The sequence below is a fragment of the Cervus elaphus genome, unplaced genomic scaffold (assembly GCF_910594005.1).
Source record: "Cervus elaphus unplaced genomic scaffold, mCerEla1.1, whole genome shotgun sequence".
Classification (NCBI taxonomy): domain Eukaryota; kingdom Metazoa; phylum Chordata; class Mammalia; order Artiodactyla; family Cervidae; genus Cervus; species Cervus elaphus.
In genome coordinates this window covers 138,953-163,420 of record NW_025316746.1, presented here as the reverse complement: position 1 = coordinate 163,420, position 24,468 = coordinate 138,953, and the positions used below count along the sequence as shown (strand labels likewise).

Sequence of the window (24,468 nt, the reverse complement as noted above, 5' to 3'; positions counted from 1 at the left end):
ATAAAGACTTAATAGAGGTAGTAAATGAAGCCACTGTGGTGGAAAAAAAAGAAAAATTGTTTTGGCCTGCAATCAAACCTGGGTCACTCATGTGGGAGATAAGATTCTTCCTGCTGAAGCACTAGTCTTCTTAGTTTAAGGTGTTCTTCTATAGGTCGTAACACATCCAATACTTCATGAGACTCATTCTCCCACAACCCCAGCAGGCCCTGGGACTTCATCTACCAGGATTTTTCAAAGAAATGGAGCCACCTGTCCACCCCTGGAATCAGTGATCACACAGATTCCAACATATTAAGCAGCCTACTGTTTCTGGAGCTTGGTCTGGGATGGAAAAGAACTGTATGTGGGACCCCGCTCCCCCAAAGGATAAAAATTCTCCCCTAGGGAACCTAAAATTACCGCTGTAGGAAGACCTCTGTGCTCCTAGGACAACCTCTGAATCTTGACCCCTGAGAATTCATGTAAGACCAAGTTTCAGAATGTTTCCTCTAGAGAACTTCTTACAGGGGCCTTTTGGTGGTCTTTACTCCTGCTGCGAGGAAACTGACTCAGTGAAATCGAAAAACCGGAAGGTCAGGTGTACCAGCACAGTGACTCATTTTTATCCTTGCTTCCTAATTTCCAAGCCCTGTCAGAGACGTGTGCTTCTCTAATATGTAAATATTTCAAAGTCAACATAGGCCCAGAACCCACTATCTCCAGAGGCTAATCTATTGCAGTTCTTTTCCCAGCACCTCCCACAGTCTCCAGGGCCCTAATGATCAAGTGAGGAGGGAGTACTGTTGCTTGCTACTGTCTTGGTTGATGTGGAATGTCCAGATTTATGCCATGGAATGGTCAATCAACGCAGTGTGGCAAAGGGATTGAATAGACTAGCTGTAGGGAGGGCATTTTTTGATCTGCTTACACTAATGGAGGTAAGGGGTGATAGAGAAAGGGTATAGTAATGAAGCAGAAGTGAGTCTGTAGAGAATCCAATAAATTTAAGCACTGTTTTTTAATTATACTAGAAATAAACTTCTGTGCTGGGGGGATGAGAGAGTTTATCCAAAAAGGATAGCAAGATCTAGTATGGGCAACAGGCTGGATGGCGGTGAGGGTAAATGTACTGGGCAGGGATGGGAAGAGGTCTGGGCATTGTTTTAGTGATCAGTTGAAACATAGGACATATGTAACATGCTGTACCTCAGTCTGACCATAGTGTTGAGGCAGAGGGTGGTGTGTGATGCTGACAGGGAACTCGCTGGTGTGTTGAGTTTTAACATATGTGACTCTGAGACACATAGGAGGCATCGACTTGTGAATTAGGAGTTGTGAGTTGGAAGTATAGGTTTGTAGTTTAGAAAGAGATGTGAGAACAAATGTAGATCTAGTTGATGTAGGTGGTAATTGAAAACATGTCGGCCAGAGCATATGTGTGTCTTGGGTGTTGGGCAGAGGGCACCCAAAGCTCTTCAAGGTCAAGGTAATGATTGTTTTCCTTGTTTATGACTCAGCCTGGAACTAGCTTGACTTCTCAGCAGAAGAAGCATGATTACAGGTCACAGCTCCTGTCTTTCCAAAAAGTCCTAAATCCTGACATGTGAGGAGCTCCCCAGGTTACTTTCGTCAGTTTAATTTCCCCAGGGACAGCTGAAGAAAGCAACCTCTACACTATCTGAACTTCACTAAAAGATCACAATGCTAATATTTTAATGATCAATATTTCTTTTAAATAGTCTACTCTTAGGATTTCCCTGGTGGTCCAGAGTTTAAAACTCCATGCTTCCAGTGCAGGGGCTGTGGGTTAGACTTCTGATCAGGGAACTAAGACCCAACATGCCAGTTGGTATGGCCAAAAATAAATAAATAATTTTAAAAATTAAAGAAATAAAAACAAAATCATCTACTCCTCATACAACTAATAAATCAAAGCCTATTAATTTCAGAAAAGACTCTTGAGAGTTCTCTGGACTGCGAGGAGATCAAACCAGTCAATCCTAAAGGAAATCAACCCTGAATATTCTTTGGAAGGACTGATGCTGAAGCTGAAGCTCCAATATTTTGGCCACCTGATGCAAAGAGCTGACTCACTGGAAAAGATCCTGATGCTGGGAAAGATTGAGGGCAAGAGGAAAGGTGGGGCAACAGAAGATGAGATGGTTGGATGGCATCACTGACTCATTGGACGCGAGTTTGAGCAAACTCAGGGAGATAATGAAGGACGGAGAAGCCTGGCCTGCTACAGTCCATGGGGTTGCAAAGAATCAGACATGACTGAACAACTGAACAACAACCTCAAAAAGCAGACACATACTATTATTATAATGATCATAACACTGACCATTACTCTTTCAGGAAAAAAATTTTTTAAAGCCTCAGACAACCAACTCCAAAATTTATCTCTTCACTATTTCTATCTTGATTCTGTCTTTTCCCCCTCTTTCTTCTAATATTAATTCTGACTCTGATTTCTTTCCTGGATTAGAATTATATCCTACCTAACCTACAAGATAGAAGACTTGCACAGACAGGACTGTGTAAGCTATAAAACTGCTTAGCTGCAACATGAAATTGGTTCCTTCCCTCTTGTCATCCAAAGGGCAAAGGAGAAGCCCCAGCAAGATGGTAGGCAGGGCGAAATCACCTTTAGAATCAAACCCCATACCCGCCAGAGACTCTTAGAGGGCTCAAACATACCTTGTGCGCACCAGGACCCAGAGACCCAATAGAGATTGAGACAGAACTGTGTTTGGGTGTCTCCTGAGGAGGTACGGGTCAGCAGTGGACAGCTGCAGGGGCAGGGGCTCTGGATGCAGTAGACCTGGGTATGGCATAAGCCCTCTTGGAGGAGGTCGCCATTAACCCACCACAGAGCCTGCAGAACTTACACAGGACTGGGGAAGCAGACTCTGGGAGGGCACAAAAAGAACCTTGTGCGCACCAGGACCCCGGAGAAAGGAGCAGTGACCCCACAAGAGACTGACCCAAACTTGCCCGTGAGTGTCCAGGAGTCTCTGGCGGAGGCGTGGGATAGTGGTGGCCTGCTGCAGGGCTGGGGGCACTGAATGTAGTAGTGCATCCATGGGACCTTTTGAAGGAGGTCACTATTATCTTCAGTACCTCCACCACAGTTTGGCCTCAGGTCAGATAACTGGGAGGCCCCACCCTTCAACAGAAAATTGGATTAAAGATTTACTGAGCATAGCCCTGGCCATCAGAATAAGACCCCGTTTCCCCCTCAGTCAGTCTCTCCCATCAAGAGGCTTCCATAAGCCTCTTATCCTTCTCCAACAGAGGGCAGATAGACTGAAAACCACAATCACAGAAAACTAACCAATCTGGTCACATGGACCACAGCCTTGTCTAACTCAATGAAACTATGAGCCATGCCACATAGGGCCACCCAAGATGGACAGGTCATGGTTGAGAGTTCTGACAAAACATGGTCCACTGGAGAAGGGAATGGCAAACCACTTCAATATTCTTGCCTTGAGAACCCCATGAACAGTATGAAAAGGCAAAAAGATAGGACACTGAAAGATGAACTCCCCAGGTCGGTAGATGCCCAATATGCTACTGGAGATCAGTGGATCTAACTCCAGAAAGAATGAAGAGATGGAACCAAAGCAAAAACAGCACCCAGTTATGGATGTGACTGGTGATGGAAGTAAAGTCCGATGCTGTAAAGAGCAATATTGCATAGGAACCTGGAATGTTAGGTCCGTGATTCAAGGAAAATTGGAAGTGGTCAAACAGGAGATGACAAGAGTGAACATCGACATTTTAGGAATCAGTGAACTAAAATGGACTGGAATGGGTGAATTTAACTCAGATGACCATTATATCTACTACTGTGGGCAGGAATCCCTTAGAAGAAATGGAGTAGCCATCATAGTCAACAAAAGAGTCCAAAATGCAGTTCTTGGATGCAATCTCAAAAACAACAGAATGCTTTCTGTTTGTTTCCAAGGCAAACCATTCAACATCACAGTAATCCAAGTCTATGCTCTGACCAGTAATGGTGAAGAAGCTGAAGTTGAATGATTCTGTGAAGACCTACAAGACCTTCTAGAACTAACAGCCAAAAAAGATGTCCTTTTCATTATAGGGGACTGGAATGCAAAAGTAGGAAGTCAAGAAACACCTGGAGTAATGGGCAAATTTAGCCTTGGAGTACAGAATGAAGCAGGGCAAAGGCTAACAGAGTCTTGGCAAGAGAATGCACTGGTCATAGCAAACACCCTCTTCCAACAACACAAGAGAAGACGTTACACATGGACATCACCAGATGGTCAATACCAAAATCAGATTGACTACATTCTTTTCAGCCAAAGATGGAGAAGCTCTACAGTCAACAAAAACAAGACCAGGAGATGACTGTGGCTCAGATCATGAACTCTTTATTGCTAAATTCAGACTTAAATTGAAGAAACTAGGGAAAACCACTAGACCACTCAGGTATGACCTAAATCAAATCCCTTATGACTATACAGTGGAAGTGGGAAATAGATTCAGTGGATTAGATCCAATAGACAGAGTGCCTGAAGAACTATGGATGGAGGTTCATGACATTGTACAGGAGGCAGTGATCAAGACCATCCCCAAGAAAAAGAAATGCAAAAAGGCAAAATGGTTGTCTGAGGACGCCTTACAAACAGCTATGAAAAGAAAAAAATCGGAAGGCAAAGGAGAAAAGGAAAGATATACCTATTTGAATGCAGAGTTCCAAAGAATAGCAAGGAGAGATGAGAAAGGCTTCCTCAGTGATCAGTGCAAGGAAATAGAGAAAAACAATAGAATGGGAAAGACTAGAGATCTCTTCAAGAAAATTAGAGATACCAAGGAAACATTTCATGCAAAGATAAGCACAATAAAGGACAGAAACAGTATGGACCTAACAGAAGCAGAAGATATTAAGAAGAGGTGGCAAGAATACACAGAAGAACTATACAAAAAAGATCTTCACAACTCAGATAATCACATTGGTGTGATCACTCACCTAGAGCCAGACATCCTGGAATGAGAAGTCAAGTGGTCCTTAGGAAGCATCACTACAAACAAAGCTAGTGGAGGTGATGGAATTGCAGTTGAGCTATTTCAAATCCTTAGAGATGATGCTGTGAAAGTGCTGCACTCAATATGCCAGCAAATTTGGAAAGCTCAGCAGTGGCCACAGGACTGGAAAAGGTCCATTTTCATTCCAATCCCAAAGAAAGGCAATGCCCAAGAAAGTTCAAACTACTGCACAGTTGCACTCATCTCACACACTAGTAAAGTAATGCTCAAAATTCTCCAAGCCAGGCTTCAACAGTATGTGAACCGTGAACTTCCAGACGTTCAAGATGGATTTAGAAAAGGCAGAGGAACCAGAGGTCAAATTGCCAACATCCATTGGATCATCTAAAAAGCAGGAGAGTTCCAGAAAAAACATCTACTTCTGCTTTATTGACTATGCCAAAGCCTTTGACTGTGGGGATCACAACAAACTGTGGAAAATTCTTCAAGAGATGGGAGTACCAGACCACCTGACCTGCCTCCTGAGAAACCTGGATGCAGGTCAAGAAGCAACAGTTTGAATGGGACATGGAACAAGAGACTGGTTCCAAATCAGGAAAGGAATAGGTCAAGGCTGTATATTGTCACCGTGCTTGCTTATTTAACTTATATGCAGAGTACATCATGCGAAATGCTGGGCTGGAAGCACAATGAAGCACAAACTGGAATCAAGCTTGCTGGGAGAAATATCAATAACCTCAGATATGCAGATGACACTAACCTTATAGCAGAAAGCGAAGAAGAACTGAAGAGCCTCTTGATGAAAGAGGAGAGTGAAAAAGTTGGCTTAAAACTCAACATTCAGAAAACTAAGATTATGGCATCTGGTCCCATCACTTCATGGCAAATAGATGGGGAAACAGTGGAAACAGTGACAGATTTTATTTTAGGGGGCTCCAAAATCACTACAGATGGTGACTGCAACCATGAAATTAAAAGATGCTTGCTCCTTGAAAGAAACGCTATGACAAACCTAGACAGCATATTAAAAAGCAGAGACATTACTTTGCCAACAAATGTCCATCTAGTCAAAGCTATGGTTTTTCCAGTAGTCATGTATGGATGTGAGAGTTGGACCATAAAGAAGGCTGAGTGCCAAAGAATTGATGCTTTTGAACTGTGGTGTTGGAGAAGACTCTTGAGAGTCCCTTGGACTGCAAGGAGATCCAAACAGTCCATCCTAAAGGAGATCAGTCCTGGGTGTTTATTGGAAGGACTGATGTTGAAGCTGAAACTCCAGTACTTTGGCCACCTGATAAGAAGAGCTGACCCATTTGAAAAGACCCTGGTGCTGGGAAAGATTGAAGGCAGGAGGAGAAGGGGACGACAGAGGATGAGATGGTTGGATGGCATCACCAACTCAATGGACATGAGTTTGAGCAAGCTCCGGGAGTTGGCGATGGACAGGGAGGCCTGGCGTGCTACGGTTCATGGGGTCGCAAAGAGTCGGATACGACTGAACTGAACTTAACTGAAGCTTTTCTGGCTCCGCGGGTCAAAATCTGCCTCTTCCAGGCCCGTCCTCGACGGCCCCGCTGCCTCAGTGCAGCCACTCTTTCAGGATCTGGAGCCCCACACCTCGGGCGGCGCTGGCCAAAAAGCTTCCGGCACCGTAGAGTCAAATTGCCTGGAGCTTTCGAGGCGCAGGTGCGCGCGTGCGCACGCGGCGACTTTGGGGTTCTCCAGCGTCCGCTGCCCGCCTCGTTCTGACCCCACGGGCAGTAACGTCCGGGCAGGAAGAGACCGGTAGGAGAAGGGTGGCCTCTCCTTTAACGTCCTGTCCAGTCAGGATCCAAAAACGATCTTGAGACGGACGGAGGGGTGGAAATACGTTAAGGGAAAAGAAATCCTCGGTGATTTCCTCATCTAAAAGCACCCTGGGCGTCTGCAGGGACCAGGTTCTCCCGGCGCTGGTGAAGGTGGGTGGAGTCCTCGTCAGCAGCTGGAGCCAAAGCAGACAGCCTGGGCCCGGCCACCAGTGAGTAAGCACCTCCCCTTTTTCTCCCCGGATGGGCAGCACTTGAACTTCTCTCGTAGCACTTGAACTTCTCCCCCTTGGCTTTGGATGAATTCCAAGGATGCAACAGACACATCTACTTGTAAAGTTCACTTACTTGGGGCAAGAGTACTTTATAATCTCTTAGCAAAGGAAACGGTTTATGGCGGGTTTTGACAGATTTCAGGTGTGCGGGATCTACGAAAAACAATACACTAGGGAAAGCAACAACTGTTAATGACACACACCCAGAAACAACACTTCAGCCAGGTAGGTTTGTCCGTTAGGTTGGGCCTACTTTAAATGCACTCTTAGTGGAACCTAAGAAAAATCTAGGACGTCCACAATGAATATTTTAATTTTAGTAGTTTTAAATGGAGAGACACATTCCAGAAGTTATGTAACAAACACTTGAGGCCCCTCTTTATGCCAATTTTACAAAAACGAAAAGGAAAGATGATATATAAATGACAAGGCCTAATAAAATGACTTTTGATATTATTTTTTCCATCAATATTTTTCCCCCTTTGGATAGGTAGGATCTAACTCCTCATTCGATGAAATCTGTCAACCAAAGCAAGAACCTGATACCAGCTTTCTAGTTCCAGCTTACTCTTCCCTAAGACTTTCCTCAGCACCTTCCCATCATCTTTTCTATACCATAAAAGTAAATCCTACTTCAGCCTTCAATTTGCAACCCCAAACTCAACAATCAGCCTAGTAAGTTATGGTAGAAACCCTCCAAGGGACTCTCCCTACAAAGAATAGAAAATTTCAGGGGCTTCCCTGGTGCCTCGGTGGTTAAAGAATCCACCTGCCAATGCAGAAGACACTGGTTCGATCCCTGATTTGGGAAGATCCCACATGCTGGGGAGCAACTAAGCTTGTGCACCACAACTATCGGGCCTGTGCTCTAGAGCCCATGAGCCACAACTACTGAAGCTGGCCGACCTACTGCTCATGCTCTGCAACAAGAGAAGCCACCACAGTGAGAAGCCCGTACACCTCCACTGGAGAGTAGCCCCCATTCACCACAACTAGAGAAAAACCCTCACAGCCACAAAGACCCAGCACAGCCAAAAATAAAGAAAATTGCATAGCAAACGTTGTATTCCTGTTCATAAGGAAAACAAACTTTTTTTTTTCCAAGAAAAACCTAGATTCATTGTTGAATGTTACAGATACTTTGTCTCTCAGTCACCTTTGGAGGTAACTAGAGATTTTTCTTTGGAGGCTGCAATAGAGGATTGTTGGCTAATAGGTCAGCTATAATATGTGAAGGCGTGTGTCCTGCAATTAAATGAGAGGAGTTAAGTGACAGTATATCTTGATTTGCATGGTGGCTGCTTCAGTATACACATTTCAAAATATCTTGAGCTGTGTGAAAAAGTCAAACCTGGAAGACTTTAAGATTTACTATCAAACTGTTTTTTTACTGCAAACAAGATAGTATGGCAGAGGCAAAGCAATAAGCCACATACATGTATAGATAAATGTAACTGAACTGAGATACCTAAAACAAACCCACCTCATATGGGCAAATTATTTTTTTAAGGACACTAGAGCAATTCAATGGGAAAAGGAATATCATTTTAATAAATAGTGCTGAAACAACTGGATATCTATGTAGTGAAAAAGCCTGCAATCCTTACTTTGCAATATACACAAAAACTATTTTGAGTTGGACCATAGATCAAACCATATGAACTAAAACTGTAACATTCTATAAGAAAATACATGAGAATATTCTGTGACCTGATAGTAAGCAAAGGTTTTCTCAATATGACACAGAAAGAAATAGGTAAAAAAATACAATGATAACAACTTTGCTGTATTATGGATATAATATATCCATATAGCAAAAACAACTTTTTAAACAACATTAAAAAGTGATCTCATGAAATATACCATACGTAAGTAGAAAGGCAAGTTACAATGGAGAAAAATAGTTACAAAAGATATCTGACAAAGACTGTCTCCAGAATATATAATGAACTCCTACAATTCAGTACTAAAAACTGAAACACCCATTTTTAAAACAGGCCAAAGCTTAAATACACTTCAGAGAGAGGAAGATACAGTAATGACCAGTAAGCACATAAAAAAAAGTGTTCAATATCATAGATATTAAAACTACATTGAGATACCTCTCCACTCAGTAGCATGGCTAAACTTATAAAGTCTGAAAATATCAAATCTTGGTGAAGATGTGGACAAAACCAGAATTCTCATCTGGGAATGTAAATGTTATAATCACTTTGATTTGACAATTACTTATACATTTAAACATAAATTTACATAAATATCCTTCTGTTCCCGTGTTTTGCTGGAAGTTTTATTTTCATTGCAGATTCAAAGGATTCCTTAATAAGAAAAAACACTTGTTACATACAAGTTGATGAAATAATCAATTTCAATATTTGGAAGAGGATTATTTAACTTAATTTCAATACGCAGTCATTAAAAGAGAGATAGAAACAACAGAGAAGAGTAATAGCACATACATCACCAAATTGGGCCGACCAACATCCAGACTTAAACAGTGTGCTGGGAAGTCCCGAGTAACAGCAATCTGGAGTCCCAATTAGGAGAAGGGCAGTGCATTCACTCCCCAAATGAGACTTCAAATTGCCGTTTCCAGGGCTCCCGCTTATGATCCCAGGCCACAAACTGATGTAATCAGTTTACATGGAAAATTGTAGCTCTGGTTTTACTATAACATTTTTACAATGCTGTTTGTGTCACCTCGTGAGTCATAGGATTTCGTTAAACCCCGAGCAAGTGGCCGGACCTCCAGGGGCTCAAGGATTCCAAGACTCACCCCCTTTTTTCTCTGAAGTACCGCTTGATTTGCTTTGCTTGCAGACAGGCACAGAATCCAGGCAGGTTAGAAGCAAATTCAGAGGCCTGCTCTCCTGCTTTGAAGCCTGAACAAGACTTCCTCTAATTTCCCTAACATTGCAGAAACAGTTCATTTAGATATTCTTCCAAGAGAAATACACATGTTCATACAAAAAGAAGTTGTAGCAAGAATGTTCATAGCATTTTAAAAACTATTTTATATTGAAGTATAGCCGATTAAAAATGTTGTGATAGTTTCAGGTGGACAGCAGAGGGGCTCAGCCATACATATACATGTATCCATTCTCCCCAAACTCCCTTCCCATCCAGGCTGCTGCGTAACACTGAGCAGAGTTCCCTTTGCTATACAGTAGGACTTTGTTGGTTATCCATAAATACAGCAATGTGTACATGTTGATCCCAAACTCCCTAACTATCCCTTATCCAAATTCTTCCCCTCTGACAACCATAAGTTCATTCCCTAAGTTTGTGAGTCTGTTTTGTAAATAAGATCATTTGTATCATTTCTTTTTTAGATTCTACATATAAGTGATGTCATGATAGTTCTCCTTCTCTTTCTGACTTACTTCATTCAGTATGATAATCTCTAGGTCCACCCATATTGCTGCAAATGACATCATTTCATTCTTTTTTAATGGCTGAGTGATATTCCATTGTATATATGTACCACATCTTTATTCATTCCTCTGTCAAAGGACATTTAGGTTGCTTCCATGTCTTGGCTATTGAAAACAGTGTTGCAGTGAACATTGGGGTGCATGGATCCTTTTGGACCATGTTTTTCTCCAGATATAAATAAACTGTGGAAAATTCTGAAGGAGATGGGAATACCAGACCACCTGACCTGCCTCTTGAGAAACCTGTATGCAGGTCAGGAAGCAACAGTTAGAACTGGACATGGAACAACAAACTGGTTCCAAATAGGAAAAGGAGTACATCAAGGCTGTATATTGTCACCCTGCTTAGTTAACTTATATGCAGAGTACATCATGAGAAACACTGGGCTGGAAGAAGCACAAGCTGGAATCAAGATTGCCGGGAGAAATATCAATCACCTCAGATATGCAGATGACACCACCCTTATGGCAGAGAGTGAAGAAGAACTAAAGAGCCTCTTGATGAAAGTGAAAGAGGAGAGTGAAAAAGTTGGCTTAAAGCTTAACATTCAGAAAACTAAGATCATGGCATCTGATCCCATCACTTCATGGCAAATAGATGGGGAAGCAGTGGCTGACTTTATTTTTGGGGGGCTGCAAAATCACAGCAGATGGTGATTGCAGCCATGAAATTAAAAGATACTTACTCCTTGGAAGGGAAGTTATGACCAACCTAGATAGCATATTAAAAAGCAGAGGCATTACTTTGCCAACAAAGGTCCGTCTAGTCAAAGCTATGGTTTCTCCAGTGGTCATGTATGGATGTGAGAGTTGGACTGTGAAGAAAGCTGAGCACTGAAGAATTGATGCTTTTGAACTGTGGTGTTGGAGAAGACTCTTGAGAGTCCCTTGGACTGCAAGGAGATCCAACCAGTCCATCCTAAAGGAAATCAGTCCTGGGTGTTCATTGGAAGGCTGATGATGAAGCTGAAACTCCAATACTTTGGCCATCTCTTTGGAAAAGACCCTGATGCTGGGAAAGACTTGAGGGCAGGAAGAGAAGGGGATGACAGAGGATGAGATGGTTGGATGGCATCACCGACTCAATGGACATGAGTTTGAGCAAGCTCCGGGAGCTGGTGATGGACAGGGAGGCCTGGCGTGCTGCTCTTCATGGGGTCACAAAGAGTCAGACACGACTGAGCGACTGAACTGAACTGAATAATTAGCAATGTTGAGCATCTGTTCATGTGCCTTTTGGTCATCTGTATGTCTTCTCTGGAGAAACATCTATTCTTCTGCCCATTTTTTGACTGGGTTGTTTGTTTTGATAATGTTAAGCCTCATGAATACTCATGATTAACTTTTTTTTTTTTCATGATTAACTTTTTAATGTGAGTTTACATTCATATACCTTGGATCCCCTAAAGATTAAATTAACAGGAGAGCAGCAGGATGAAGCAACAGAGTCCAGAAAGCTGACAACAGAACTGAAGAGCAAAAAGAACTCCACCGTGAGCCAGAAAGTAAAAAGCCAGGCTGTAAGGAGAAATGTATCTTTCCTGGTTCAGAAAAGCTGGTTTCTGGGCTGAAATGCATTTTTAAAAATGTCTAGAATCATTCTAGTATTAAGATCCCAAACCCAGCTAAAAAAAAATTTCTGATCCTACTTAAAAACATTTGAAGCCAGTGGAAAACTGAATCTAATTAATTAAACAAAACCAGCCCAACTCGAGAAAGACATGTTAGATTGAGTGAGCCGTCCACACTAGAGGCCTGATAGAAAAATGAGTATGTTCATGTTGTTGTTGTTCGGTGGCCAAGTGGTATCCAGCACTTTGCAACCCCATGGACGCAGCACACTGGGCTTCCCTGTCCCTCACCACCTCTCAGAGTTTGCCCAAGGTTCATGTCCATCAGTGACACCATCCAACCATCTTATCCTCTGTTGCCCTCTTCTCCTGCCTTCAATCCTTCCCAGCATCAGGGTCTTTTCCAATGAGTCAACTCTTTGCATCAGGTAGCCAAAGTATTAGAGCTTCAGCTTCAGCATCATTCCTTCCAGAGTATTCAGGGTTGATTTCCTTTAAGATTGACTGGTTTGATTTACTTGCTTTCTAAGGGACTCTCAGGAGTCTTCTCCAACATCACAATTGGAAAGCATCAATTCTTTGGCACTCAGCCTTCTTTATTGTCCAACTCTCACATCTGTACATGACTACTAGAAAGACCATAGCCTTGACTATACAGAACTTTGTCAGCAAAGAGATGTCTTTGCTTTTTAATACACTGTCTAGGTTTGTCATAGCTTTCCTGCCAAGAAACAATCATCTAATTTCATGGCTTCAGTCACCATCTGCAGTGATCTTAGAGCCCAAGAATAGGAAATCTGTCACTGGTTCCACCTTTTCTCCTTGTATTTGCCATGGGACCAGATGCCATGATCTTAATTTTTTTTAATACTGAGTTTTAAGCCAGCTTTTTCACTCTCCTCCTTCACCCTCATCAAGAGGCTCTTTAATTCCTTTTCACTTTCTGCCATTAGGGTGGTATCATCTGCATATCTGAGGTTGTTGATATTTCTCCCAGTGATCTTGATTCCAGATTGTGACTCATTTAGCCCAGCATTTTGCATGATGTGCTCTGTGTATAAATTAAATAAACAGGGTCATAATAAACAGGCTTGTCGTACACCTTTCTCAATCTTGAACCAATCAGTTGTTCTGTACAGGGTTCTAACTGTTGCTTCTTGCATATTCATACCAGAGAGTAAATATTTACTTCTGTCTTTACACTGTCAAACACACTGTTTGGCACATATATTAATAAGTTACTGGAGGCACAGTGAAGCAAAAAGTGACATATAATCAAAAGAAAAAGGGATGACCAATTTAATGGACATGAATTTGCGCAAACTCTGGGAGATAGTGGAGGACAGAGGAGCCTGGCATGCTGCAATCCAAGGGGTTCAAAGAGTTGGACATGACAGCGACTGAACAACAACAAAAAGACAACTCTCAGGCGGCCTTGATGCTGGACTATTACACAAGGACTTGAAAATAGACAAAGACGTGTTAAATGACCTAACAAACAAAAAAGTAGAGTAAGAAAAAAATGTGAATCACTGTAAAGAAAGCATTAAGTTTTCAATGATAAAGGTACATGTGCATGCTCAGTCACTCAGTTGTGTCTGACTGTGTGACCCCATGGACTGCAGCCTGCCAGGCTTCTCTGTCCATAGAATTTTCAAGGCAAGAATACTGGAGTGGGTTGCCATTTCCTTCTCCAGGGGATCATCCTGACCCAGGAGTGGAACCTATCTCTCTTGTCTCTCCCCCATTGGCAGGTGGATTCTTTACCACTGAGCCACTAGGGAAGCCCCAATAAAGGTACATGGATATGGCTAAATATGAAAGGGTTATGTCATTAATGAACTTAGAAAGGCATGAATTTGTCTCATTTTTTATGGGATATTCTCCCTCCTCCTTGTCCCTTTAGGAGCACTGCCTCTTCTCTAAGTCAAGAAGAGGTACTCAGCTGTCCCCTCTACCCTTTGAACATAAAAGACACTGTTAACCCTTTTTCCTAGGAGCCTCTCTAGGGAACTCCCTTGTTCAGACCAGGAGAATCAAGACCCATAAACATTCTGGTTGAGAGATATGATCACTTCATCTCTGGGACCATGGAGTCTGTTTTGGGGTAGATTAACAACTTCCCTGGTGGCTCAGATGGTAAAGCGTCTGCCTGTAGTGTCAGAGACCCAGGTTTGATCCCTGGGTTGGGAAGATCCCCTGAAGAAGGAAATGGCAACCCACTCCAGTACTCTTGCCTGGAAAATTCCATGGACTGAGGAGCCTGGTAGGCTACAGTTCATGGAGTCGCAAAGAGTCGGATACAATTGAGCAACTTCACTTTCAAATGGTTTTTATTAACTTTCTTCTCTTTCTTATTTTGTTAATTAGTACTAAATGTTTCATAGGCCTTCCTTTCCATCTTCTTTTTTTTCGTTGAAATCTTGGAGGTGGAACAAGAAGGAAGAGATGCAAATCTTAGTGAGGCCTTCTCACTGAGCATGATGGCCAAGGAGAAGGGCTCTGCCTGGGTCTGAGTGCTGGGTCTCATCCTCTTAGTGGTGGGACCCTTAAAAGGTTAGCTCGGCCTTTTACTGCCTCACTGTTTTCCTCTGCAACAAGAGGGTGGTAAAATCCTACACTATGTTTCAGAGTTGTTATGTGGACTTATAAATTATTACATAGTAAAGCACTGAGGAACGGTGCTGGTCACACAGTAAAGCTCCAAGAAAGCTGTCATTTTTGTTATTATTATTAAGCCTTTTATTCCCACTTCTAACTATACCACTGCTGACTTTCAACATTCCCTGGAATAAATTAAGGATGTCTAATGGTTTGGTTGGCCCCTTCTCCCACGTATTAGTGACCAGTATCTGGAAAACTGGTTACTGGTAAGGTTTGATAGTGATCTAACTGAAGTGCAGATAGCTCAGCAGCGAACTGGATCAGACTTTATCAAATTATTGGACTTCTATGCAGGCATAGTGATTTTTCAGCTCATGGTAGAAAATCTTTTGCACATGATTTCAGGAAGTGCTTTTAGTATACAACCAGACTTGTTGTTTAGTCGCTAAGTAATGTCTGACTCTTTTGCAACCCCAGGGACTGTAGCCTGCTAACTCCTCTGTCGATGGGATTTCCCAGGCAAGAATACTGGAGTGGGTTGCCATTTCCCTTCTGCAGAGGATCTTCCCAATCCAGGGATTGAACCTGAGTCTCCTGCATTGCAGGGGGATTCTTTACCACTGAGCCACTAGGGAAGCCCGACCCACCAGCAGTGCAGGAGCCAAATCAGACTTACCCAAATATAAGAAAAATGCAAGTATGTATCAGTGACCCCTTCTTTTTTGTTGTTCTTAAGGAATCAAAGTAGGAAATTTTAATTTACCTGGAATTTGTAGATTTCCTCTTTCTTCTGTTATGAATGGAGTATCTGTAGCAAACCAGCACACACTCTGAAAACAAGTAGATAAAATCTGATTTAAAGGAATTCTATTTGAAGTCTTTGGAAAACTACCAATGCAGTCAGGACACACAGAGCCAGTTCTAGAGAGAGGCTCATTGGAAGGAAACTAATTCTCTGCCTTTGCCCCTCAAGGCATTTGCCAATTCTTGGCAAGGAACAAAAGGCTGAGAAGCTGGGTAGAAGGCAGATGCTAAACAGCGGGGGGAAAGTAGCAGCACTTTGGGTAATCTCTTGGGGTCAGGGATGGGGAGTTCAGTTCAGTTCAGTTGCTCAGTCGTGTCGGGCTCTTTGCGACCCGATGGACTGCAGCACACCAGGCCTCCCTATCCATCACCAACTCCCGGAGTTTACTCAAACTCATGTCCATTGAGTCGGTGATGCCATCCAACCATCTCATTTTCTGTCATCCCCTTCTCCTCCTGCCTTCAATCTTTCCCAGCACCAGGGTCTTTTCAGATGAGTCAGTTCTTCGCATCAGGTGGCCAAAGTATTGGAGTTTCAGCTCTAAGATCAGTCCTTCCAATGAATATTCAGGACTGATTTCCTTTAGGATGGACTGGTTGGATTTCCTTGCAGTCCAAGGGACTCTCAAGAGTCTTCTCCAACACCACAGTTCAAAAGCATCAATTCTTGGACACTCAGCTTTCTTTATAGACCAACTCTCACATCCATACTTGACTACCGGAAAAACAAAATAGATGGGCAATGGAAATTTGCTGTGTGACTAGAACTCAAACTGGGGCTCTGTAACAACCGAGGGGTGGGAGGTGGGAAGGAGGCTCAAGCCACACACCTATGGCTAATTCGTGTTGATGTATGGCAGAAATCAAACCAATATTGTAAAGCAATTACCCTTCAATTAAAAATAAATTTAATAAAAAGAACATAGATCATGTTATAAAGGGCGAAGTCCCACACGGTAGGCGATGGAATGTGGGTTGAAAACAATTTTATAAAATGTAACAGTCAATGAAAAAAATAACTAATGAGCTAGGAAGCCAAATATATAAGAAATTCTACCAACTCCAAACAGGATAAAAATGAGAGCCACGTCTAGGTACATGGCTGTGAAACTGCCAAAAATCAAAGGCAAACAGAAACGTCATAGAAATGTCCAAAGGAAAAAAATTTCACATTGTATTCATTATTAAAGAACTAAAATACTGTAATTTCCAATCTACAATTTAGTCCCTGACAAAATATCCTTCAAAGGGAAGGTGAAATAAAGGCCTTTCCAGATCAGCAGCATACCTTCACTAGAGGAAATACAGAAGGTAGTTTTTTGGGCAGAAGTTAGATGATCCCAGAGGTTTCCCTGGTGGTTCAGACAGCAAATAATCTGCCTGCAACGCAAGAGACTTGGGTTCAATCCCTGGGCCAGGCAGATCCCCTGGAGAAGGGGAATGGTCCCCCACTAAAGTATTCTTGCCTGGAGCATTTCATGGACAGAGGAGCCTGGAAGGCTTCAATCCATGGGATCCCAAAGAGTGGGACACTTTAACTTTCACTAAGTGATCCCAAGAGAAACATGGAAATTAAGGACATGGATTGAAGAACATTGAATAGGTTTAATACGTAAGTAGATCAAATAAATATTACTGTTCAAAACTATAGTAATGAAAAAAAAAACCTATTATAATGTTGTTTTTCAGTCTCTAAGTGGTATCTGACTCTGCGATCCCATGGACTGCAGCATACTGGGCTCCTCTGCCCTCCACTATCTATTGGAGTTTTCTCAAATTCATGTCCTTTGAGTTGGTGATGCTGTCTGACCATCTCATCCTTTGCCACCTCCTGGCTCAGATGGTGGGCTTCCCTGTGGCTCAGATGGTAAAGTGTCTGCCTGCAATGCGGGAAACTTGGGTTCGATCCCTGGGTCGGGAAGATCCCCTGGAGAAGGAAATGACAACCCACTCCAGTACTCTTGCCTGAAGAACTCCATGGACTGTCTCCTGAGGAGCTTGGTAGCCGACAGTCCATGGACTCACAAAGAGTCAGACATGACTGAAAAGCGTCCGACTGTAATGCAGGAGACACGGGTTTGATCTCTGGGTTGGGAAGATCCCCTGAAGAAGGAAATGGCAACCCACTCCAGTATTCTTGCCTAGAGAATCCCATGGACGGAGGAGCCTGACAGGGTCTCAAAGAGTGAGACATGACCTGAGCTACTAACACACACCTCCTTTTGTCATCAGTCTTTCCCAGCATCAAGGTCTTTTCCAATGAGTCTGCTCTTTGCATCAGGTGGCCAACTGTACATCAATTTAAAAACAGATAAGTACTGCCTACCCTAAAAAGAAAATAGTAACAAGGTTGCTTATAATGAACCACTGTCACACAGATGCTAGGTGGTGTTAGTCTGTGGTGGTAAAAAAAGTTTTAACACCATTTTCCATTTCCTGGGCTTCCCTGGTGGAAAGCGTCTGCCTGGAATGCAGGAGACCCAGGATTGACCCCTGGGTTGGGAAGATCCCCTGGAGAAGGAAATGGCAACCCACTCCGGTACTCTTACCTGGAAAATTTCATGGACTGAGAAGCCTGGTAGGCTACAGTCCATGGGGTCACTAAGAGTCGGACATGACTGAGCAACTTCACTTTCCGTTTCATAGCTATGACTCTCCTTTCTGATGAGTAAATTAAACTGTGAAGTGAGGACCATGAGAATTTCTTATCTTTTGATCTACTTTGCACATTGAATACCCTCTAATGTTGATGCTAGAATATTAGTGATTCCTAATGAAAAGCAGCACATTGTACATTATCATACACCTGTACCAGCCTGGTTTGTACCATCTCAAGTCAAATTGCTATGGCCTAGATCTTACTGGGTTCTGTCAAGGGCCATTTTCAATAGGCTTTTTGGCAGCCCAGGCAACTCTATTAAGACCTAAGTGAAAGAATAAATAAATAAATATGTTAGATTTTTTAAATCAGCACCAACATAAGGTATCCATTAATTATATTAAAGGAGATAAAATATTTTAAGGGCTGTGATAAAGTGGAAAGTAACTTGTAGATCCAGAATTCAATTGAAAACAGACATTAGTAGTATAATGTTTATAGAGATTTTTTTTTTCTAAAGCAAAAACAATCATCTGTAAATAGCAAAGTTGGGTGAGAGTGGTAGTTTGGAAAGTTAAAATTGATTTCTTGTTAAATGAAACCCCCTACATGTATCCCTACTTCAAGGGAAAGAAATCCAACATTGCTTTGCTTTGGGATATATTAATAATTATGGAATAAAAAGATTATTAGTAATGAAAAATTATTATGCTAAATTTATTAGTCAGAACATAAACTCCAGCTTTTGATTACTAGGCTCTTAGAAGAATATTAAATAGCAAAATCTGGAGAGTTCCCAAAGAGAAATGGTAAGAATCACTAGAAGTCTTAAAAAACTCATTTAAGAAAAGCCACGAAAATTGTTTTCATTGAAACTATCTTCAAGAAAATAAAAGGTGTTGAGAAAATATTATTGTTTGGTGTTTTCTTTTTTAAAAATATTCATTTATTTAGGCCACATCACATGGCTTGTGGAATTTCCCAACCCTGGAATCGAACCAGGGTCTCCTGCATTGCAGGCAGATTCTTTACCAACTGAGCTATGAGGCAAGTGTGATTGGTTGAATACACAGATATTAAATACACAGCAAAAGAATACACATATTAAAACTGGCTAGTGAGAGAAGTGGTCTTTATTGATAGAGACATCCAGAGAGAAACAGCCTTGTGTTGAGTGTGGCAGGCCATCGGAAGGCAAGGCTTTCTGGGGTTTTATAGCTACCTCCACATTCTATGTATGATTACAATTTGCCACAAGATACTCTGAGTCCTTATCATGGTGCTATTGTTGAGTCCCAGTTACTGAGATTTGAACTCTGACATCTCAAACTTTGTTTCTGCCTACATAGTTGTCAGAAGTTAGGGGTGATAGAAAGGCTTTCTGGTTTCTGAGGGGACACTCCCAGGGAACTTTATCTCAACTGTAAGAATCAAAAATACTTGTCCTCTAGTCCAGTTTAAAGCCCACTTGTTTTCATGTGTTTCCTTCATTGTTTGCTTGTTTTTAATGCTAAAATTTCTTTGAACCCTCCTCTTCCTCCTCATAGCAGCATCTGCCCCTACTTGCTGCATCTTTTCTCAATCCCAGTGGATCACCATGGTTCTTGTGGCTGATAAAGAACTCTTCAAGGGAGCGCATTGTAGGTTTCATAGTTTACTTCCTTGTAGCTTCTGCTCTTGTGATTTTTATGCTCCTGGAGGACCCTTCTTATAATCCAACCTCTTTAAACCATTATTTTGTTTTGATTCCTCTAGGTAGATGTGGAGGAGAGGCTAGTCATTGTGGATACCCAGATGCATTTCTTCTCTCTTTCCTTTTGAAGGAGGCAGGAAGAGGTTTCTTTGTGAGAAAATGCTCCAACTGAAGCCTGGGATGCATCAGCCCTCAGAGAAGAAGGGACCTTCTGAGAGGAGAGTGAATGAGCAGAAGACTCAGCCTGAGAAAGCCGGATTCTCCTCTATGTCCCACAGCGAGTAAGAGACTCTTTGTTTCAGAGACTATTATAGCAGCTTTCAGGGTCTGTATTCAAGCTATGTACCTTAACTGTAGGGCTTTCTCTTAAGACCAGCCTGGAAATTCTTTAGAGAAAAGTCTATAGTATTTTTATTATAATTACTTTATATTATTCAGAGAAATTTGGTTTTATTCGATTTAACAATGCATGTTGTTGTTGTTTAGTCACCAAGTTGTGTCTGACTCTTTTGCGACCCCATGGACTGTAGCCTGCCAGGCTTTCCTGTCCATGGGATTTCCCAGGCAAGAATACTAGGGTGGGTTGCCATTTCCTTCTCCAGGGGATCTTCCCGACCCAGGGATCAAACCTGAGTCTCTTGCATCTCCTGCATTGGTAGGCAGTTTCTTTACCACTGAGCCACCAGGGAAGCCTAGCAATACATATATACACCAAATATATGATCTCATGGATACTTGAGATTTCATGGAACTCTTCCAGTCACGTGAGTGGTGTCTCTTTTCTGCATTGATGGGAACACATAAGAATCTCCTGTTACATCATATGTTTTGATGGTGAAAAGTTGACCCATATTAATGCTGAAGAGGTGGAATTATACAGAGGCTCCTCCATCTCTACTCCTCATTCTCTCCTCTACATTCTCTTCAGAAGCTCATATCCCTGGTTTCTAGAATAGCAATTTGTATAAGCTTAATTTTTTAAACTTATTTTTTATTGAGGTGCCATCAGTTTATGACATTATATAACTTCCATGAGTACAATCTTATATTTCCACTTCTGTATGCACTACAGTGTAATTAGCTCAATTTCAAAAATAAGCTTACAAAATTGCCAAATAATGGCCTGATCACTAGATTTATCAGTCTGTCTTTAATGGCCATTTTCCTAAAACTTTTCAAAGACATTCCATTAGTGTAGAATTAATCTATTATATAATTACCTGTGAGCATTAGTTATTGAAATACTAAATCATCACTAACTTGCTTAGTGGTTGAGGATCAGCTTTGAAGGTGGTTCAGGTTTTGCTTCATACTCCATTGAATCTGTTAATATGTAACACTTAAATTTCACTGACCCAGAGAATAATGTTAGAGCTAAAATAACTTGAGAATTATTTTAGAACTGAGAACACTAAGGCCCAAAGATATAGTTGCTTGATCACAATTGCACAGTAGACTTTGGCAGAAATAATATCAAAATGCTGGGCTCTCAGTTCACAAAGCCTCCACCCACTTTGTCAAGTGCATTTAAAATTTTTATATTCTCACAATCATTCTTTTTTAAAAGCAGACTTTGTTTTTAGAACAGGAAGTTCAGAGCAAAATTGAGCGGAAAGTACAAAGAGTCCCCATCTACCTATCTTTGTCCCTGCACATGTATAGCCTCTTCCCCTAGTATCAACATCCTATACCAGAGTGGTGTATTTGTTGATATTTGTTGCAATCAATGAAAATCATTATCACTCAAAGTCAATAGTTTACATTCGGGTTCATTCTTAGTCTTGTACATTCTGTGGGTTTTGACATAAGTATAATGACATGCATCCATCATCACAGTATCATATAGAATGAGTGTTCACTGCCCTAAAAGTACTCCGTGCTCCACCTACTCATCCTTCTCTGCTTTCTAATCCTTGGCAAACACTGGTCTTTTTACTGTCGCTGCAGTTTTGGCTTTTCCAGAATGTCATATAGTTGCGATCATATGCTATCTAGCTTTTTCAGACTGGCTTCTTTCATTTAATAATATGCACTTAAGATTCCTCCATGTCTTTTAATAGCTTGACTGCACATTTCTTTTAAGAACCAAAAAATATTCCATTTTCTGGATGTACCACAGTTTATTTATCTGTTCACCTACTAAGGAACATCTTGGTTGCTTCCAAGTTTTCTCAATTATGGATAAAGCTACTGTAAACATTGTGTGCAGATACTGATGTGGACATAAATTTTCATCTAATTTGGGTAATCATTGAGAGATGCAGTTACTGGGTCATATGTAGGAATATGTTTAATTTTGTAAGAAACTGTCAAACTATCTTCAAAAATAGCTGTAAATAGCATTTTGCATTCCCACCAGCTATAAATGAGAGTATCTATTGCTTCACATCCTCACCAGCATTTAGGATTGTCAGTGTTCTGTATGGTCACCATTCTAACAGATGTATAGTAGTGGCTTAGTGAAAGTTAAAGCTGCTCAGTCGTGTCTGACTCTTTGTGACCTCATGGACTTTATAGTCCATGGAATTCTCCAGGCCAGAATACTGGAGTGGGTAGCCATTCTCTTCTCCAGGGGATCTTCCCAACCCAGGGATCAAACCCAGGTCTCCCACATTGCAGGCGGAATCTTTACTGTCTGAACCACCAGAGAAGCCCCTAGTAATAGCTTACTGTTTGTAGATTTTTTTTCATGATGGCCACTCTGACCAGTGTAGGTGATACCTTCTTATAGTTTCGATTTGCATTTAGTAGTAGCTTGCTCTTGTTTCAATTGGCAGTTCCGTGATGACGATGATGTCGTTGAAAAATGGGCAGAAGACCTAATTAGACACTTCTCCAAAGAAGACATACAGATGGCCAACAAACACATGAGAAGATACTAAACATTGCTCGTTATTAGAGAAATGTAAATCAAATCTATAATAAGGTATTACCTCACGCTGGTCAGAATGGCCATCATGAAAAAATCTACAAACAGTGAATGCTGGAGAGGGTGTGGAGATAAGAAAACCTTCTCACAGTACTGGTGGGAATGTAAATTGATACAACCACTATGGAGAAACAGTATGGAGGTGCCTTAGAAAACTAAAAATGAAACTACCATATGACCCAGCAGTCCCACTACTGGGCATATACCCTGAGAAAACCATAACTCAAAAAGACACATGTACCCCAGTGTTCATTGCAGCACTGTTTACAATAGCCAAGACATGGAAGCAACCTGAATGTCCACTGACAGATGAATAGATAAAGATGTGGTGGTACATATATCCAGTAGAATATTGCTCAGCCATATAAAGGAATGACATTAGGTCATTTTTAGTGATATGGATGGATCTGGAGTCTGTCATACAGAGTAAAATAAGTCAGAAAGAGAAAAACAAATATTGTATATTAACACACGTATGTGGAATCTAGAAAAATGATACAGATGAACCTATTTTCAGGGCAGGAATAAAGATGCAGATGTAGAAAACAGACATGTAGACCCAGAGTGGGAAGAAGAGGGCGGGACGAATTGGGTGCATGTGCCTGGATGTGCATATACATGTGCATTTACACCAGGTGTAAAATGGGTGCTAGTGGGAAGCTGCTGTCCAGCGCAGGCCGCTCAGCTCGGTGCTCTGTGATGACCCAGAAGGGCGGGGGGAGGTTCAGGAGGGAGGGGACATATGATACACGTAGCTGGTTCACCCTGTTGTACAGCAGAAACTAACACAGCATTGTAAAGTGATTGTACTCCAGATAATTAATTAATTGATAAAGTGGAACTAGAAAAGAAAACCATTTTTAGAAGTATGGGAGCAGGGGAAAAGATGATCTTAGAAGAAATCTTTTACCCAGAGACACTCTCTTACTTTCCTTCCTTCATTCCCTTTACCACATTCCAGTCACTAAACACTAGCTAGAGTTCCGCATGGGGACTCCATTGGTGAAATTCTCAAAGCACCTTCTGCTGAAGCACTATAATCTATCAGTCACCCCTTTCTATCCTTACCACTTCCCACTTTAGGAAATATTCCTTGATCCAGGATCAGGCTCGAGAGTTGACCCACCTGCGGGAAAAGATAAGGATTGGGAGGGCTGTCTCTTCCCTTCTCATCCAACATGTTCAGAACACAGTGAAGATCTTTGAAGAGCTCCTCAGCAGTAGGAAGATTGACTATAACACGGAGCAGCATTTCCGTGAGCAGCTGGCCAAGGGCAGCCAGCTGGCAGAGAGCCTCGCCAGCAAGTTCAACACAGGTAAGCCAGCCCCAGGGCTCAGGAGGGCCCTTAGTCCCTCCCCCATTCACACTCCCAGACCTGCACTCATTCACAAGTGACATTTCAATCTGGTGTCCTGTTCTGTAATCACCATCTTGGGGCCATGGCAGAGCCGGGGCTGGCTGGTGAGAAGCAACAGAGAGGCACACGGGGTTGGGGATGCCATGGTGATTACCAGCTACTCTGTGTCTCCTGAAGTTTGGCCGCTGTAGCAGGAGGCCTCACTGGGGGTGACAGCATGTATCTGAAACTAATTGGTAGAAAGAGAGGTGGAATGGGGCAGCTGGTTGCTCTGAAAAGAGTCCTAAACTAGCAATCTAAAGACTTCTGCTCTAGCCTATATGTGTTCATTACTAGTTCTGGACATGTTCATATTTCTTTTGATATCTGTTTCCTCACCTAAAAAATTTAGATCA

At 41.9% G+C, this 24,468-nt stretch overlaps 1 protein-coding gene across 3 annotated transcripts in view; it reads left to right on the top strand.

Moving 5' to 3' along the window:
* Nucleotides 1-24,468, top strand: part of LOC122691338 (myomegalin-like) — a 70,669-nt gene that overhangs the window by 35,834 nt on the left and 10,367 nt on the right. For 2 of the 3 annotated variants that reach the window (XM_043897945.1, XM_043897946.1), the window contains 2 exons: nucleotides 19,917-20,067; nucleotides 23,799-24,031. In XM_043897945.1, the coding sequence (XP_043753880.1) occupies nucleotides 19,917-20,067; nucleotides 23,799-24,031 (384 nt within the window). Of the gene's footprint in view, nucleotides 1-6,715; nucleotides 7,019-19,916; nucleotides 20,068-23,798; nucleotides 24,032-24,468 lie in introns of those variants that run through there. The other variant, XM_043897947.1, reaches the window with a different exon arrangement.